Consider the following 15,985-nt stretch of genomic DNA (forward strand, 5'->3'; position numbering starts at 1 on the left):
TATAAAACTTGTTTATTTTGTTTCTTACATTTCCACCTTGTTAATCACAAATAATTGTTATTTTTTAATGAATTGTATACTGTCCCATCAGATATTTAATTAGATTTGTGTGTTTCAGCTTGTTATTGAATATGTAGAAGGAATGAGTAAATTAGTTTCACAACCATCTAAAAATCTATGTTTGGCAATGGAAGCATTAAGGACAATATGGGCAAATAACAACGGTAACGTGTCTGTGTTACAGAATAAAGCAAAGTGAATTGTTGTGAATTAGAAAGTTAAAATAAAAATAATCTATTTTAAATTACTGTACATGAGAAAGAACTTATCTTGTTAGGTTACTGTTCAATGAAAATTAATTATTATGATGTTACTTTTATTTGTTTTTTCCATTTATAAGGTATAGAAATCAATTTTTATGTATTCCTCTGAAATGTACATGTTAATAAAATTGATACCTTCCTATATTCTCCGTTTTTTATAAATTTAATTTACCCATTTTCCTTTTGGTCGTACAAAGGGAAGGGAAGTGTTCACTTCCTGTTTTATACATACATAACATGATGTGATACATATATCATATAATATATATAGTATCCCTTTTAAATCTTTATTTCTTCCAAGCTCTACAATTTTTGGAATTGGTGTTTGATTTCCGCTGGGGCATTTTTTTTGTAGCATGTGTGCCATATTTTTGATGGTTTGGTTGATTTTTTTAACCTCCAGCAAATATAACTGGAATCTCGGAATAGATTATATATTACAACGTTTTTTGATAGGAAGTTGAAATTTAAAATTGCATTGGTTACAATTTCTATCCGACACTTCCTATGAGTTTCAATCACACATTAAAACAAAAACATTGATATGTTTTTGGATAAATTCTCATTTGTCGCCAATGATGGCTTGTAGAAAAAAACTCATCAATATAAGCTATTTAGGTTAGTAAATCATCCATAAAATTAGACCCTGGCCAAAGCTCTATCTTGAATAGTAACGGAGATAATCCAGGGCCATTAAAAATTCTCATACTTTTGTTTAATTACCAAAGACTGTTATTGCAAGTTTAAACCTAATTTGATTATTACTAAACATTCCTTAGTTAGAGCTGCACTGGAGTAGGTTAGAAAATTTAAAATACCCTCAAAAGATAGACTACATGGCACCATTATGACCTAAATAAAATCAAATTGAAATTCCAAAAGTTGTTGAGATTAGCGAAGTGACCGTTTATGAAATGGAGTACTTTTTTTTTTTTAATGTTTTATAGATTTCAATAGTAAATCAGATTATGACAGATTCATATCAGGCACTTTTCTGAACCGACACATCCTAAAGACATAAACTGCTAATTGATGATTTGGTTGTAAATAGTGCAGATGAACGAAAACCTCTTCTGACAGAGTAGACTAAAATATTGTAAATAAAATAAAACAATACCGATAAACTAAAATAACATTGTATTTATAAGCTGACGTAGAAGTTGCCAAAGCAACCCAAAAATTAATGATACTGATAAAATTTAAATACTGACTGAAGATATCAAATTCCACAACTAATAAAAATCTGAACTGTTTCATTGATATTAAAGAATATCTACAATTCAAAATATTTTTTAATCTTCCTAATAGAGCACCATATAATTTTTGAAAACGCCACATTTATTCCATAACCCAGTAGTTTCTTAGGAATTATGTTCCCATCATCCTACTATAAGTTGTTATCAGTTTCTAGTTTTAGTAAGATAATTATAATCTAGTATTAAGTAGATATAAAAATATTTAAGTACTTATTATTTTCAATTTTTAAATCGCTTAGCTTTCCCGCTTTAACGCCCACATAAGGCTTATAGTAAAGAACAGATATCTAAAATGTTAATATACACTGAATCATCAGAAAATTATCCAAAGCGTTGTCCAAAACATAGGTGGAAGAATAGCATCAAGACTCACTTGTAGATTTGAGTCTGGATGGGTATCACTGGACAGAAATATGTAAACAGCAATTGGTGATATCGGCATCGAACCTTCGGGTTTGCTAAGCTTTTATTATTATTAAAGGTTTACCAGTTTGTTCTTATTCAATAATGAATAACATCTAAAAAAAAAATTTATTATTTTCTAACAATATATCACAACACTAATCATGGCTTAACTTAACACAAAGTCTTTTAACAGTCAGTAGTACGACAAATATTTAAGCTGCTACTATTATATACAGAATAAACTTTAAAATAACCATCAAATAGTGTCATTTACAAGTATTGAATGAAAATAGTTCTGATCTATATATCTAAATACATAGTGTTTGTGTTTAGTACGAACAACGATAAAACTATTCAGTTACTTTTTGAATAGTATTCTTTGTGTCTTTATTTCCTACATTGTTATCTGTTGTAACATTGTGACTGGCTATAAAGTGTGAATTCAACAAATTGCTGATGATATATGTTTTAGAAAAAGAAAAAAAATCAGACCATTAACTACTGTATGAAAATTTTCGACATTCCTCAAAATCAACTTGAAAATAGAAAATACTGAACAGGAAATAGTTATCTCTAACATATCAGACATAACATACTGCTCACATATAAACAAATATAAAATTCAGTCTATGTATAAATTAAGGTGTCATTTTTATATTAAGGATATAAAAATCACATTTATAAGAATTGAGATGGAATACTCAGATTGTACACACAGACCTAAATGTGAATAAACTAAATAAAAGTGAAAATCATTATAAAAATAAGAGTAATTTGAACAGTTCACAAACGTGTATGCAATTAATCCGATTGTAAACAAAAGTAGTATGTACGTACTATACTATCTTAGTTACTAAATCTATTATTCACATGAAAGAACATTACTTAAAATTTAATTTTTAAGGTTATCATATATACAATAATACATTATTAGTAAATCACAATCAAAATGTTACTGAATATTGTCAGGGATATGCTATAATACTTCGCCCGAAACAATGTTTAATGCAAAAACTGCTGATTTAAGTGTTAAACCAGATAGATTAAAATATTTGAAAGTAGATTTGTTACATAATTATAATGATAAATAATTACAAGTATATTCAATAAAAACAATCCATCAAGATTGCATGGCGTCAATATTATTGACAAAGTATTTCTCAACAACATAAGAGAAATAATACAGGAAAATATACTTAAGAATATAACGCAAAAGGTAATAAAGTAACCTATTCTTTTCTTTCGAAAATAATATATCGCAAAGAACTTCAGAACCTCTTTCTTGGAAATTGTACTTCTCTTTTTTTATAAATTCTTCCCACCTTATAAAATAACAAAATCTTTTTGAAAATCTTATCATTAATTCATTTAGGTATCCTATAATTTCATAATCATTGAAAAAGTGCATGAGTTCAATATCTTAGTGACACGAAAACCTTAAATTTCTCTTTAAAAATAAAACGAAACGTAGCCAAACACTTAAAGTAATACTGTTTGTAAACTAAAATTAACTAATAATAAATAATACTTTTATTATCATTTATATTCATTGCTAAAAATATTTTATAAGTCTTAGAGGAAAAAAAGTATAACAGGGAAATTAAATTTCCTATTATACTAACTCAGTAATCATCAAGCAAAAATCACTTTTTCCAAAAAATAAAATAAAAAAGAAAAGATTTTTCACATTTGATGTTAAGGTAGGAAAAATGTTAAGTCTTTTTCTTTTAGTTTATGAAAATACATTAGTGGCAGATTGTAAAATGTAAATCAAATCCTCCTCTGAATCAGATACATTTTTTTTTTTTTTTTTTTAGAGACTTCAAGTGACGTATAACATTTTTTCATCTGATCACAGAACTATCCATGTTCTTAAACCTTGGTCCTCAGGACTACTGGTAATTCTATTTTAAAGCAATTTTAGAATTATTTTAAATTATTAGAGATACATGAATTATTACTATATAATAATTACTTTTTTTTATGGATGACATAATTTAATTTTTTTTTTTTACTCTTATAAGTTGATTTAAATTGTTTTTCCATTTAATGCTTAATAATTTACTTTTAAACAGAAGGCAGGTAAAGTAAGTACTTGGGCTGCAGATTTTGCAATGCTGGTCTTGCAACCATCTGCCTTCATAAACCTTGCTAACTATGATTCTTTCATTTTTACATGTTGCCTCCTCATAGAATCCAAGTAAAATAATTATTTTCATTTTCTTAATGTTACATTATAACTCAACACTCCAGTTTGAAAAGGTTTAAGAACATAGAATTATAAATGGTCCAGTTCATGTTAATAGTTAAAATATCATCTTAAATATTTTGATTATCATGACTTAAAAATACATATACATTTGCATTATCAACCAAGTAGAGTCTAGAATTTAATCACATGACCATTTTCTTTTCTATCCTTTAATACATTAACAATGTATTCTCCATAATAAAAAAAAAAGTCACAGATTTATATAAATATTATTACAGTCATTTTAAGGAATTTAGATATGTAAAGTGGTTATCTATCTGCATTATCTAATTTAAGGATGGTAAATAGCTTCTAGATCATTGCTTGGTCAGATGCAGCAGAAATAAATTTCAAAGAACAGTATATAAACAAAAAAAAGTGTTTTTAGAAAGGACTTATAAAAAGTATCAGTAAAATGTAAATATCATCTTACTAATAAATTTACAGATGGGTTCTACGGAATGCACAATCCGTATAAAAGAAGTATTAAATTAACAAGCATTTACATTTTGATTATAATAATATTTTTTAAAGATTAATTGGAAATTCAATTAAAAAAGAAATCAATTTGGTTTAATTTACCAGAAAACAGTTGTAAAAAATAAAAATGTGAACAACTTAGCATTATTTAGGGTTCACCATCACCCCACCCTCATGATTGTTGGGAACCTGAAAATTAAAATAATAATATCACAAATTTGCTTTTATAATAATAATTAGTAACTAAAATGCTAATGAAAACTAAGCATTGTTAAAATTATAACTATCTGTTTTTTTTAATAATAATTCAAACCAAATGTCAAATGTTCAGTATCCTGAATGTTAAAAGTTATAAGGCTTATATTAAAGAAGAAACAGTGGCAATGACTAAAGGTTATCAAACTTATATTTTATCAAAGAATAGTGAGTCCAAGTTTTTGCTTATCTTGGTTTTTTTTTTTTTAATTCTCTTTCATATTGAAATCAATTTTTCACTTGTGAATCTGAAAGTCCCATTCTGAAAACTCAAGCCGACCTTGATATAATTGTCTTGAGGGGAATAAACTAATATACACAAGCTTTATTAATAATGAGTGAGCACTTGTACATTATAAGAACATAACATGGTAATAGGTAACAGTAATGGACTTCAACATCAGTGTTGCCAGCAAGGTCTTCCGCTTGAAGATATTAAAGTCAATATGAAGGAGGAGACTGTATGTGTCTACCACTTCAGTAAATGTATGAGGGCTTTCGGGAAATGTCGAAGGTTTTAGAAGATACCTCTATCACTATATTGACCTGTGTGAGATTGTTGTAGTGGCGAACACACTCCATCGTGCAAGTACACATGAGAACATGTCAGTAGCTGAGGGTGAGTAAATATTGATTTGGTTATGTGCCAGGATATATTGCTGTCAGCACTGTGGATTTGGGAGTTCTCTGGTGTCCACCCAGCCTCTTTAAGTGGGTATTTTTATTGGATAAAAATCTGGCGGTTGAGCATGATTATGACCAAATCACATCCTTACACAACCGTAGGGCTAGTAACTACTTTCTTACAAAGTAACGCACGCCTAACTCTTCATGGGTTGAAGTGGGACAGATTTAATTTTAATACTTTGAATAGAAGAAAATACTTAATTATCACATCTAGTGATCCACTGCATAAGGACTATACTTACTACTTTACACTATTCAAGCAGTTACTATTCCAAATTGACCCATAACATCCTTATTTCTCAAAAATGTAGTCCTGGGATTTAGTATTTCACCTACCTTTTTAATTCCTATATCAATGATCTTGAATTGAAGCTGTCCATTTTCCTTATGTCAAGTTTTAGAAGTGATAAAACATTGTCGAGTCCAAGTGTGATATCCCTTTTTGTGAATCCTATGTCGTTTTCTCAAGAACATTTGTTTTAAATGTTTTCTGATAATTGGATTTAAGGGTAATGGGTTATCAACCAACTGTTCCCAAGTTAGGTAGAGGGGCTACCAGCTCATAGCTTCCTGACAAGCTTGAGGTTGAGTTGACAGGTTTTGGCCTACTTCATCGGTTTACCAAGCCACCGAAGCGTTCCCACCTGCACGGAGAGCTACTGGACGACCATAGTCATCACTTCCTCACATCATAACAGGGACTGTCATTCAGTGGTTTCACTACTGTGCAGAAGAGGTGTCGATTGTTGGGCTGTAGCACCAAGGAAGTAAGTAAGTATCAATGACCTTAATTATTTTTATACTTTCTCCCTTCTGAGTTTAGAATAGTATACTATACCATTAATAGTATGATGATGAGAGAATGGTTGACCATGGATAACATATATGCGGAGAAGATAGTTGGGGGTGTGGTCGGAGAAGACTATGAATAAGTTAAAAACTTATTTATTAGTGCTACATTTCAGCTAGAATTTCTAGCCTCCTTTAGGGCTAGGAACAAAGAACAAGGTAACCACCAATGAATAAAAGATATATAGAATGATTAGAAAATAACTAACATAAGGATTAGATTTATTTTTTATTAATATAGTTGTTTGAGAGTGGTTTAGTTTCTTTTTAAAACAATTTTGATCTCTTTTCTCTCAACTTTATTCTTTTTTAACATCCGACGTTTCGACCTCTCAGGTCATTCTCAAGGATTTTAAAAAGATAACATAAGGATATTATTTTCTTATCATTCTATATATCCTTTATTCATTGGTTGTTATATTGTTTTTTTGTTCTTAGCTCTGATGAAGGTTAGAAATTCTGGACGAAACATTGGCACTAATAAATAAGCTTTTAAATTATTTGTGTTCTCATCATATATTAATAGTATTGTTTTACTTAACTATATTGTTAATAGTAAAATTGGAGAAGATGGTCGGAATAATAAATGGTAAATAAACGGATGGTTGGAATAGTAAAACTGTTTTAGCTAGGACCCCTTCGCTACAAGCTCCCTGATGAAGACCTGAAACTCAGGTCGAAACTTTTGTATGAATAAATAATTTTTTATTTATTTATGTTCTTCTTACAGACCGCACCCCGGACCATCTTCTCCAATTATAAATCTAAGGTCAACTATCTACACCTCATTGTTAATATTACAGTAAGTTTAACAATATGAAATATATTAATCTGTCCATATTGTCAAAATTTCCAGAAAGGTTAAGATGTAAGTTACCTGTAATGTAAGTAACCTGTTATTCCATATCCTACAGGTGAGTTCCTTGAATCTTACCTACTAATGGCTATGGCTATATAGTGTACATTGGTCTATCGATAGTACTGGTGTTCAAGTTGAACTTCTTTATAAGGTTAGTCTTATTTTATATACTAATTTTATTTCTATAATCAATTAAGCAAGTAAAACAGCTATTTGGAAGTATAATTTCAAAAGCACTCACATTTAGAGGTAACTGTTTAAGAGAAAAGAGAATTTCTCATATTATTCTCTCTCCTTTTCACTTCCTTTATAATTTTACTTACTATATAGTAAGATTAGTCTATAACAGAATAAATCAAGTAATCGAAGCACAACAGACTTTATCCGAGGAATACTTAAGATCGAAAATTTACCACTATCCTATATTTAGATCACCTTAATTAAATTTTCATATTATTATTTTGTTTTGTTTTTTAATTTATACATGAACATACTGTACATAAACATTTAGTGTTTTACCATTTTAACGGGTTGTTGTAAGACATTCTTTTGTTCTTTTTTGTTTCTTTCTGCCTCATAGTCAAGCTGTTCTCCTTCATCGTCTTCTGTAATAAAAATAAAATACTTTAATATATCATAAAATAAACTCTCTCGTTTCTTGCTCAGGCAGATGTGGAATAATTTATAATAAATAAATAACCTTATGATAAGTTACCTTCATCATCTGGTTGTTCCCTTTCATAATCAGCTCCATGGTAATTTTCTCCATTCTTTATTCTAGGTATTTCACCCCTGAAAAACATGATTCGTTGTTAATACTACTATTTCTATCAACTACTAACTATCATTACCAATGATGTATTAGCTTATAAATAAATAAAATTAACACACATTGAATAATGTTTTACTATTTATATATATTTTTAAAATAAAACTGTAGAGAATTGAAAGTTTTTTGAGATACTTGGTATAGTAATAAATTGGTGTTCTGTCTTAATTAGTTGTTTAAAAATAAACAATAATATTCGTACATACACTCGCTTTTTTTTTTTTTTTGTTCAATTTTTCCATATACAACCGTTAACTTACCCAAAATTATTGATAACAAAAAGAGCAAAATCTTCTACTGATATCTCTTGCTGGATCAATCAAAGTTATTTAATAAAAAAAAGAGCACACTAACATGTTTTGTTTTTTAAATAACACATGATGAGTACATCACCAAGTGCATCTGATTAGCTTAATATCATCCAAAATTTATGTGTAAAACAAAAAGATCACTAATCACTAAGAAAAGCCATGACAAAAAAAAAACCGTCTTCAGATCTGAATTTATAATTTTAACAAGAAGTTAATTTGAGTTCATTTAAGACAGACAAGTATAAATGTTATGATGACAATTTTCATATAGTTTACTTCATGGCAGTGCAGTCAATCTGTAAATTGGTTTTAATGTGAAAGTTGTTTTACTACCACTACATGCACTAACTATCATGGCAGACCTAGTACGATACCACTGTCAAGACAATAAATACTATCACAACAATAACTATTGTGCAATTTTCATAATTTCAGTGACTGCGATAGTTGTTGCAATGGCACTAGAAGGTGTAACCATGATAATGGGTTCACTGCTGCTACATTGTGCTATCAGCTATCAGGCCAAACTGTGTATGACAATACTTTCATGACTGCAGCGGTCATATTTTATAGCACAGCCGTGTATTTCCAATATTTACAGTTCTTAAATGTTATTTTCGGAAATAGTGAAATAGCAATTATCAAATAATTATTTCAGAAATATAATGCTCTGTTTCAAAGAATCAGTTATTACAATCCTTTAATTAATTTGATAAATGAGTTATTTTTATTTATTAAAATTCAACCAATCCACTTTTGGAAAATTACTATTAAAAAATTAATATAGGAGCATCACATGTAGCAAAGTTAATTTGTATGGAAAATGTTGATTTGTTACATCTATTTGACAAGGAGATATTTAAATTTTGATAAATAATAAATAAGTTTTAGCTGTAAAATTTTTAGTAGTAAAAAACTTTGATTTCCTGAAGCGGATGTTTCAACTTTTGACAGAAAACTCCTCAAATACATTATTCAAACTAAATTCATTGGTAAGGTCTAGTTAATAGACACAGGTGCAGTTTCTTACAAGATGTAGATTTAGGTAATTAATGTCTTTTGATGTGATGATTATAGAGAACTCTGGTTTCTGCCTGTATGGTTTGTAATAGCTGAGCATTTATGGGGAAAAAAATACTCCATTAAAGAATTAATTTTCCCAATTGCATCCAAGCTAAAGTGGTCGTGTGACCAAGGTGGCGTTATGCTCTACATGGATAATGATGCCTATGTTAACAAAATTATTGAATAACACAAAAATTAGAGAAATGCAGACAAAATTGACAGGAATCCTAGACGGTATCCCTCAATCATATAGGGCCGAAGAATTGTGGGGTATTGGTCAAGAGGTTGGTGTCCCTCTTCAACTTCAAAATGATGATGACTTATGTTATAAACCACTTCAGAAATCAGAGAGATGATGAGAAGAAGAGAGGCGCACTTGAACCTTTGAAGAGTATTCCTTCAAGATTTTAAAAACCTAATCTAATCCTCCCTACACGGTGGCAAGTCACAGTTTTTTCCACACTTCCTTATTTGAAGCCACTGATCCTGAATCCCGATAAAAAATCTTTAAAAAGCTACACATTGTCAACTCCAAATCCCATACTTATTATCCATCTGGACAAGCTAATTTACTTTTTTGCAGAACCTCTTCTCTTATCGCACTAGTCCCTATATTCCATCTCACAAACCCATTTCGACCTAAAAATTTCTTGATCAATCATTTCTAATATCAACACTCCCTCTTCTAAACTCAGTCAATTTCTTCTTCCTGCCCTTCAAATCCTCACCCACAATAACTCTTATGATATCCGTAATTCCTTCCACCTTAAAGAACTATTACAATCCTTCAACATACCTGACAACTTTATCTCAACTTCCTTTGATGCCGAAAGCCTTATTACTAACATCCCCATTGACAAAGCCCTTCCTTCCTAGTTGAGAAGAACTGGACTATAATTCAACCTCATACCATGCTTAACCTCACCTCATTTCTTTCTGCTTTAGAACTTTGCTGTAATTCTGGTTACCTGACTTTTCACGTTAAAGTTTACCACCAAATTAGCGGACTTGCGATGGGGAACTGCCAGATATCTCTAATATTGTTCTTAATGACCTTCTCGACTCTATAATACCTCTCTTCTCACAAGACATAATTTTCATTAAAAAGTACGTGGACGAGCTCTTCCTTGTCCTCAATCCTGGCAGAATCCCCAAGATCCTATCAGCCTTTAACTCCTACCACCCTCGTCTTCAGTTTACTATTGAAGGTGAAATTGACCATTCCCTCCCTTTTCTTAACCAACTTATTATCAGAAATTCCGATGGCTCCCTATCCACTGATTGGTATACCAAACCCACTTATTCTGGCAGACTCCTCAACTATTGTTCTCAACACCCTTATCACCAAATTATTAATGTTGCTAAGAACCTTATCCACCGATCCTTTTCTCTTTCTGACCCTCAATACCACCAGACTAATATACAACGTATTAAACAGATCCTATTTAACAACAATTTCCCTCAGAAAATTACTAACAAACTACTTGATTCTTACATTAACCGTGTTACTCCAATCCCTCCTGTCCTCAACTCTTCTCAACCCACTCCACCCCCTTTTCAGTACAAGTCCCTTCTATATATCCCCATTATTTCTGATAAAATTCAAAAATCCTTAAGATCCACTATTCCCACCCTACGTCTTGGCTTGAAGTCCCACAACAAAATTTCCTATCTTTTTTCCAAATTGAAAGACCCAGTTCCTTTCTTACACCGTTCCAATGTAGTTTACCGGATACCCTGTTCAACCCCATGTTGCAATTCCTTCTATATTGGCGAAACTAAAAACCAACATAAGAACCGCATTTCCCAGCACAAAACTTCCATCAACTCCTGTAATCCACTTGCATCTAAATTATCAGAACACGCATTAAACCTGAATCATACTTTTAATTCCAACAATCCTTCCATTCTTGCCAATGTCCCCAACTACACCAAACGTCTCATCTCGGAGTCCATTTACATAAATTTAACTGAGAATTCCATCAATCATAAAGTTGATAGAGATTGCATCTCTCTTACATATCGACACATTTTGAACATAATAAAACCCTCATAATACTTCTTTTCACTTTCTTCTGCATTTCAGAAGCCCACTTTCTTGTCATATCTTTAATTCTTGTTTCTCTAAATTCTCACCACTTATTTAATTATTTTTATATTTACTATCCTTCCTGTTTCATTTATATTCATGTATCTTATCTTTTAATTTATATTTATGTGTTACCTTCTTAAGTGTACTTATATTAATTACTTAATTATTAATATCCTATTATAATTTATACTTCTCTGTATCCCCACTTATTTGGTATATTGTCTTTCTTAATCACTTACACATATTGTATCCCATTATTTTATACTTTATTTCTCCTTTTTTTTTTTTTAACAATTTTGTAAATATCTCTTCTCCTCTATTATGTATATTACCATTTATTGTTTACCTAATTTAAATTTTTTACAATGTTTACTTTAAAATTATTTTCGTTATTGTGGCGTGCTAAACTGCCATCCCCACTCCTCCCAATACAAACGGCTCACTCTGACTTTGACTTCTGTCAAAACAGGTATGAATTCTGTCTCATCATTTGATTTTATTCTTTTCTTTTTTCATCACATAATTTGTACTTTATTTAATATTTCTTCTCTTATTTTCTCTCTTATCCATCTGTTACTATTACCCTTTTCATTTACTGTTTACAACCTTTAATTTTTCTTATTAAATTTTACTTTTCATTGTATACCCCTGTTATTTTCCACTTATGTTTTTTTCTTTTTTTGTAACTATGTCAAGTGTTTGTATCTTTTTTAGTCCTGACGAAGCCCTGCAACGTGGGTCGAAATGTTGGCTCAATAAAAATAGTATACCCATTTACTATTTGAGTTTTTTTGACCGCACCAGCACCATATTCCATTTATGCGTAGTTTAAGTCTTTCCTAGCTAAAACCTGTCCTATGCATGCTGCATACAGTTTGAGACAGTCATAAGTAGTTGTTGGAACAGACCTATAGATAGTACCAATGAGGTCAACCCACAAGAAAAAAGGAAATTGAAAGAGCAAGAGAAGAAACACTTCTTCTAGGTAAAAGAATTAGAGAATACCTTCGAACGAAAACAAAGGCCAACAGAGCCATATCAACAATAAGGTAACTGAAATGAGGGACATTACAATATCGCTGGAGGAAAGGTGGACAGTGATCTCTCATGCCAGAGATTGTGAACCACACATTTAAGGAGGCCCTGTATACAGACCATCTTCATCAGATCATTTCTAGTAATGTTCCAGCAATAGTTGTTCCCATGGTAACAAACGCGATAGAAAAGGCAGTCATGGCAAAGTGTGATGAGAAGGAGTGGGTCCCCCTAACGTTAACGAAGGTAGGCACACTTAGTGATGACCAAGGAGGATGCAATCCTTCGCCATGCGGCAGCGAAGAGAGCAGTAGAAAGGAAAAAAGAGTACTGCTGTAACAACGGAGTTATGGGCAGTGGCTGGGCCAGGACAGCAGATGAAGAAAAATAAAGGCTTCGAACTAGCCCCAGTTATACTGAAGAGGAAGTAGGAGAACGGTCCTTTACAGAAGTAAATTCAAGGAAGAGTCCTTTAGGAGTAAAGATTAATAACATTAGCAGAAAAGAAGAACATCAGGAAGAGAGAACCATAATACAGTAAAAGAAGAAGTTGAAGTTTGGTGAAGTAGTAAATAAGGTCTCATTTGTGGTCCCAAAGAGCGAATAGAAGACCGGGAAATATACATATGCAATGTTATAGGGGAAGGATCCCTCTGAGTTAGAAAAATACTCTCCTATCCTTATACAGGAGCAGCCTCTGTCCGAGGAGGGATTAAGAGAAATTGGTGCCAAGGTCAATATGATAAAAGTAACCAGAAGTAGTGCAGTTTTAATCAGGACAGAAGAGGCAGGCCAGCTCCCTAAGTAGGAAAAAGGATTCCAGACGAGGTCACCAACGTCTAGAAGACTCTAAATAGAAGTAAAAGGGATTCCTAAACATTAGGATTACAGTACCCTGTAAAAGTAACTCTGCCGGGATTTCGTCATACGAGTGCAAGGAGAAAGACAGATGGATCAAAGATCTCCTACACTGAGCAGGTAGCAGAGAATGTCCCCTACATTTGGGGAGGATGATTAAGCAGACGAAGAAGTCTCAGTACAATATGAGCGGAAGATGAGTGGTCGAGGACGAATTGAGACATCTCGCCTGTAGTTCTGATATCTTGGCGGTTCAAGAACTCAAGAGTTATGTTGTCGAAACATTCTAGTCGCAGGATTTGATACAATTCCGAGGGTGGTCGCGCTAGGCAGTGGTGAGAGGAGCTCAAGAGCAGCGGTAGTGATAGTTTTCCTCGACGAAATGGGACTGAAGAAATATACCACAGCAGTCCACTTCGCATGTTGTATCAGATGGGATTTGCCCTTTCGAGATACTGTTTGGACTACACGCACCGTGACGAGATAACAGAAGCGCGGCGACCGTAGAAGGTAAGGTTATAAGTATTTTTTTTTACACTTTGTATATTATTGTAATATAAGTTTTAGTTTATTAGTCTTATTTCAGTATAAATGTAATATTATTTTCAAGTTTAGTCCACCTCACAACATGAAAGTCAGATAAGTAAGGCTACCACGGAGGGCGGGAGTTGTGGGTTTCACGCCATTTTTCAATTTCAGGCGCTTTTTAAATATTACTTGATTAGACTCCTTAACTCTCCTCTTCCCGTTTAAGCAAATATTTCAAAAGTGATATTGGACCGTAGCTCCGTGGGGGTCTATTTTTCCATGGTGATTATATGCCAATCTATTTGTCTCTTTCTTAAGAATAAGAAAAAAATATTACTGATTTTACTAAATGATTTTTTAATGACTAAAAATTGAAAAACATAATGAGGATTTCGGTAAAGCAGGTTTCATCTTGGTTCATTAAGAGATTTTTTTTTTTTTTTATTTCAGTGATCATTGTTTATATAATATTATATATATATATATACTCCCCTACAGTTTATCCAATTCCTACATTATAGCAATAGCGAACTTTTGTCGGGTCTGCTGGCTAGTTTGTTTATAAAATTAGAACAATAAATTTATGAATATGCGGGCTTCTGATGTTTGTAGATTTTCAAATGTTCTCTAAATCAATTATTAACTATATTATATCTTTTTGAAAAGATCCGCATTTAAGCCCAAGTCATACTATTTTAATGAACTAATTTAAGTACTTATCTGCTATTAAAGACTATTCAATTCTACGTAGACTTACCGAGTTTAATCAAAATCGTAGTGGCACTTCCTCCCAGTCGATTTTATCGAAAAAGTTTCTGTCGCACTAGGCGTTTTAATCTCCTTAAATGTGTGATTTTAGTAGCGCTGCCAATTTTTCGGTTACCCGATTTTTTGGGCACTTTCCACCCTAGCGTGTAATTGTTGGGCATTCGGGTAAAATGGATTCACGTTATATATACGTGTGCTAGTGTAGTGCCGCAATAGTCCTTCGACTAGTTTTTTTAGTTAATCATAAGACTTTTTCTATTACTAACAAATTATTATTTTTCTTTAGATACTGAATTTTAGATATAATAATAATAATAATGAAGGTCTAACGAACCCGAAGGTTTAACGCCGATACCACCAATCGCTCTCCTACATACATTCTTCCAGTGTTGCCCCTCCAAACCCAATTCTACTAACTCAGTTTTAACGCAATCCTAACATCCTACGCCTCGGTTCAGTGTTTATTAATATTTTAGGGAATGCTCGTTACTAAGGCCAAAAACCCTACTTAACTTCTTTACGCCGAATTATATTTACCAGGTGTAGGTCCCTTAATTCAGCGTTGTGTAATCTTCTAAACTCTCTCGTAAATTCATCCTTTTTTCGGTTCGAATATTTTGCGTAATACTTTATTTTCGAAAATCTTGAGGCCCTGTTCATCTCTTAGTGTAAGAACCATATTTCGCATCCATAAAGAACAGTGGGAAGAATAATGGTTTTGTAAATTCTAATTTTCAAGTTTTTCGATAGGAGGCGCGAGCTAAGCAGTTTCGAAATTGAAAAATAACAAACATTTCCCGCCTTCAACTTAGCGTTTAATTCCTCATCCATTTTGTTTTTTCTAGTTACCGTAGAACCTAAATACTTAAACCTATCTAGCTGTTCAAACGTAATTCCTCCTATATCTATATCACCGCAATTGCTTGCGTTTCTACTGCTAACCATGTATTTTGTTTTATGTATCCGTATTTATTTCAAGACCTAGTACTTTACTGGAATTTAGTAACGCGGTTGTATTTAGTCTTGAATTTTAGAAATAGATAGTAGCAGAAACCGTACGATAGTTCACTGTTAAGGCGTATATGATATTGGAATTCAAAATTTTTTCACGATCGTAATACTTCTGTACTATTA

At 31.8% G+C, this 15,985-nt stretch overlaps 2 protein-coding genes across 3 annotated transcripts in view; one reads left to right on the forward strand and one right to left on the reverse strand.

Annotated features, from left to right (window-relative positions):
* The window catches only part of Smyd4-2 (SET and MYND domain containing, class 4, member 2), a 114,095-nt gene extending 113,630 nt beyond the window's left edge, over positions 1-465 (forward strand). Inside the window, exon 14 of the mRNA XM_014427150.3 lies at positions 119-465. Coding sequence (XP_014282636.1) covers positions 119-259 — 141 coding nt within the window. The 3' untranslated portion in view covers positions 260-465. The remainder of the gene's footprint in view (positions 1-118) is intronic.
* A 1,631-nt stretch (positions 466-2,096) lies between these two features.
* The window catches only part of LOC106684738 (Golgi integral membrane protein 4), a 42,235-nt gene continuing 28,346 nt past the window's right edge, over positions 2,097-15,985 (reverse strand). The window contains exons 10-12 of one of the 2 annotated variants that reach the window (XM_014426989.3): positions 8,081-8,157; positions 7,885-7,970; positions 2,097-4,904 (exon numbers count right to left, since the gene is read on the reverse strand). In XM_014426989.3, the coding sequence (XP_014282475.1) occupies positions 4,860-4,904; positions 7,885-7,970; positions 8,081-8,157 (208 nt within the window). In that variant the 3' untranslated portion in view covers positions 2,097-4,859. Of the gene's footprint in view, positions 4,905-7,884; positions 7,971-8,080; positions 8,158-15,985 lie in introns of those variants that run through there. The other variant, XM_014426997.3, reaches the window with a different exon arrangement.

Source organism: Halyomorpha halys, unplaced genomic scaffold, assembly GCF_000696795.3.
Source record: "Halyomorpha halys isolate HHAL.00 unplaced genomic scaffold, Hhal_1.1 Scaffold30.1, whole genome shotgun sequence".
NCBI classification, from domain to species: Eukaryota; Metazoa; Arthropoda; class Insecta; order Hemiptera; family Pentatomidae; genus Halyomorpha; species Halyomorpha halys.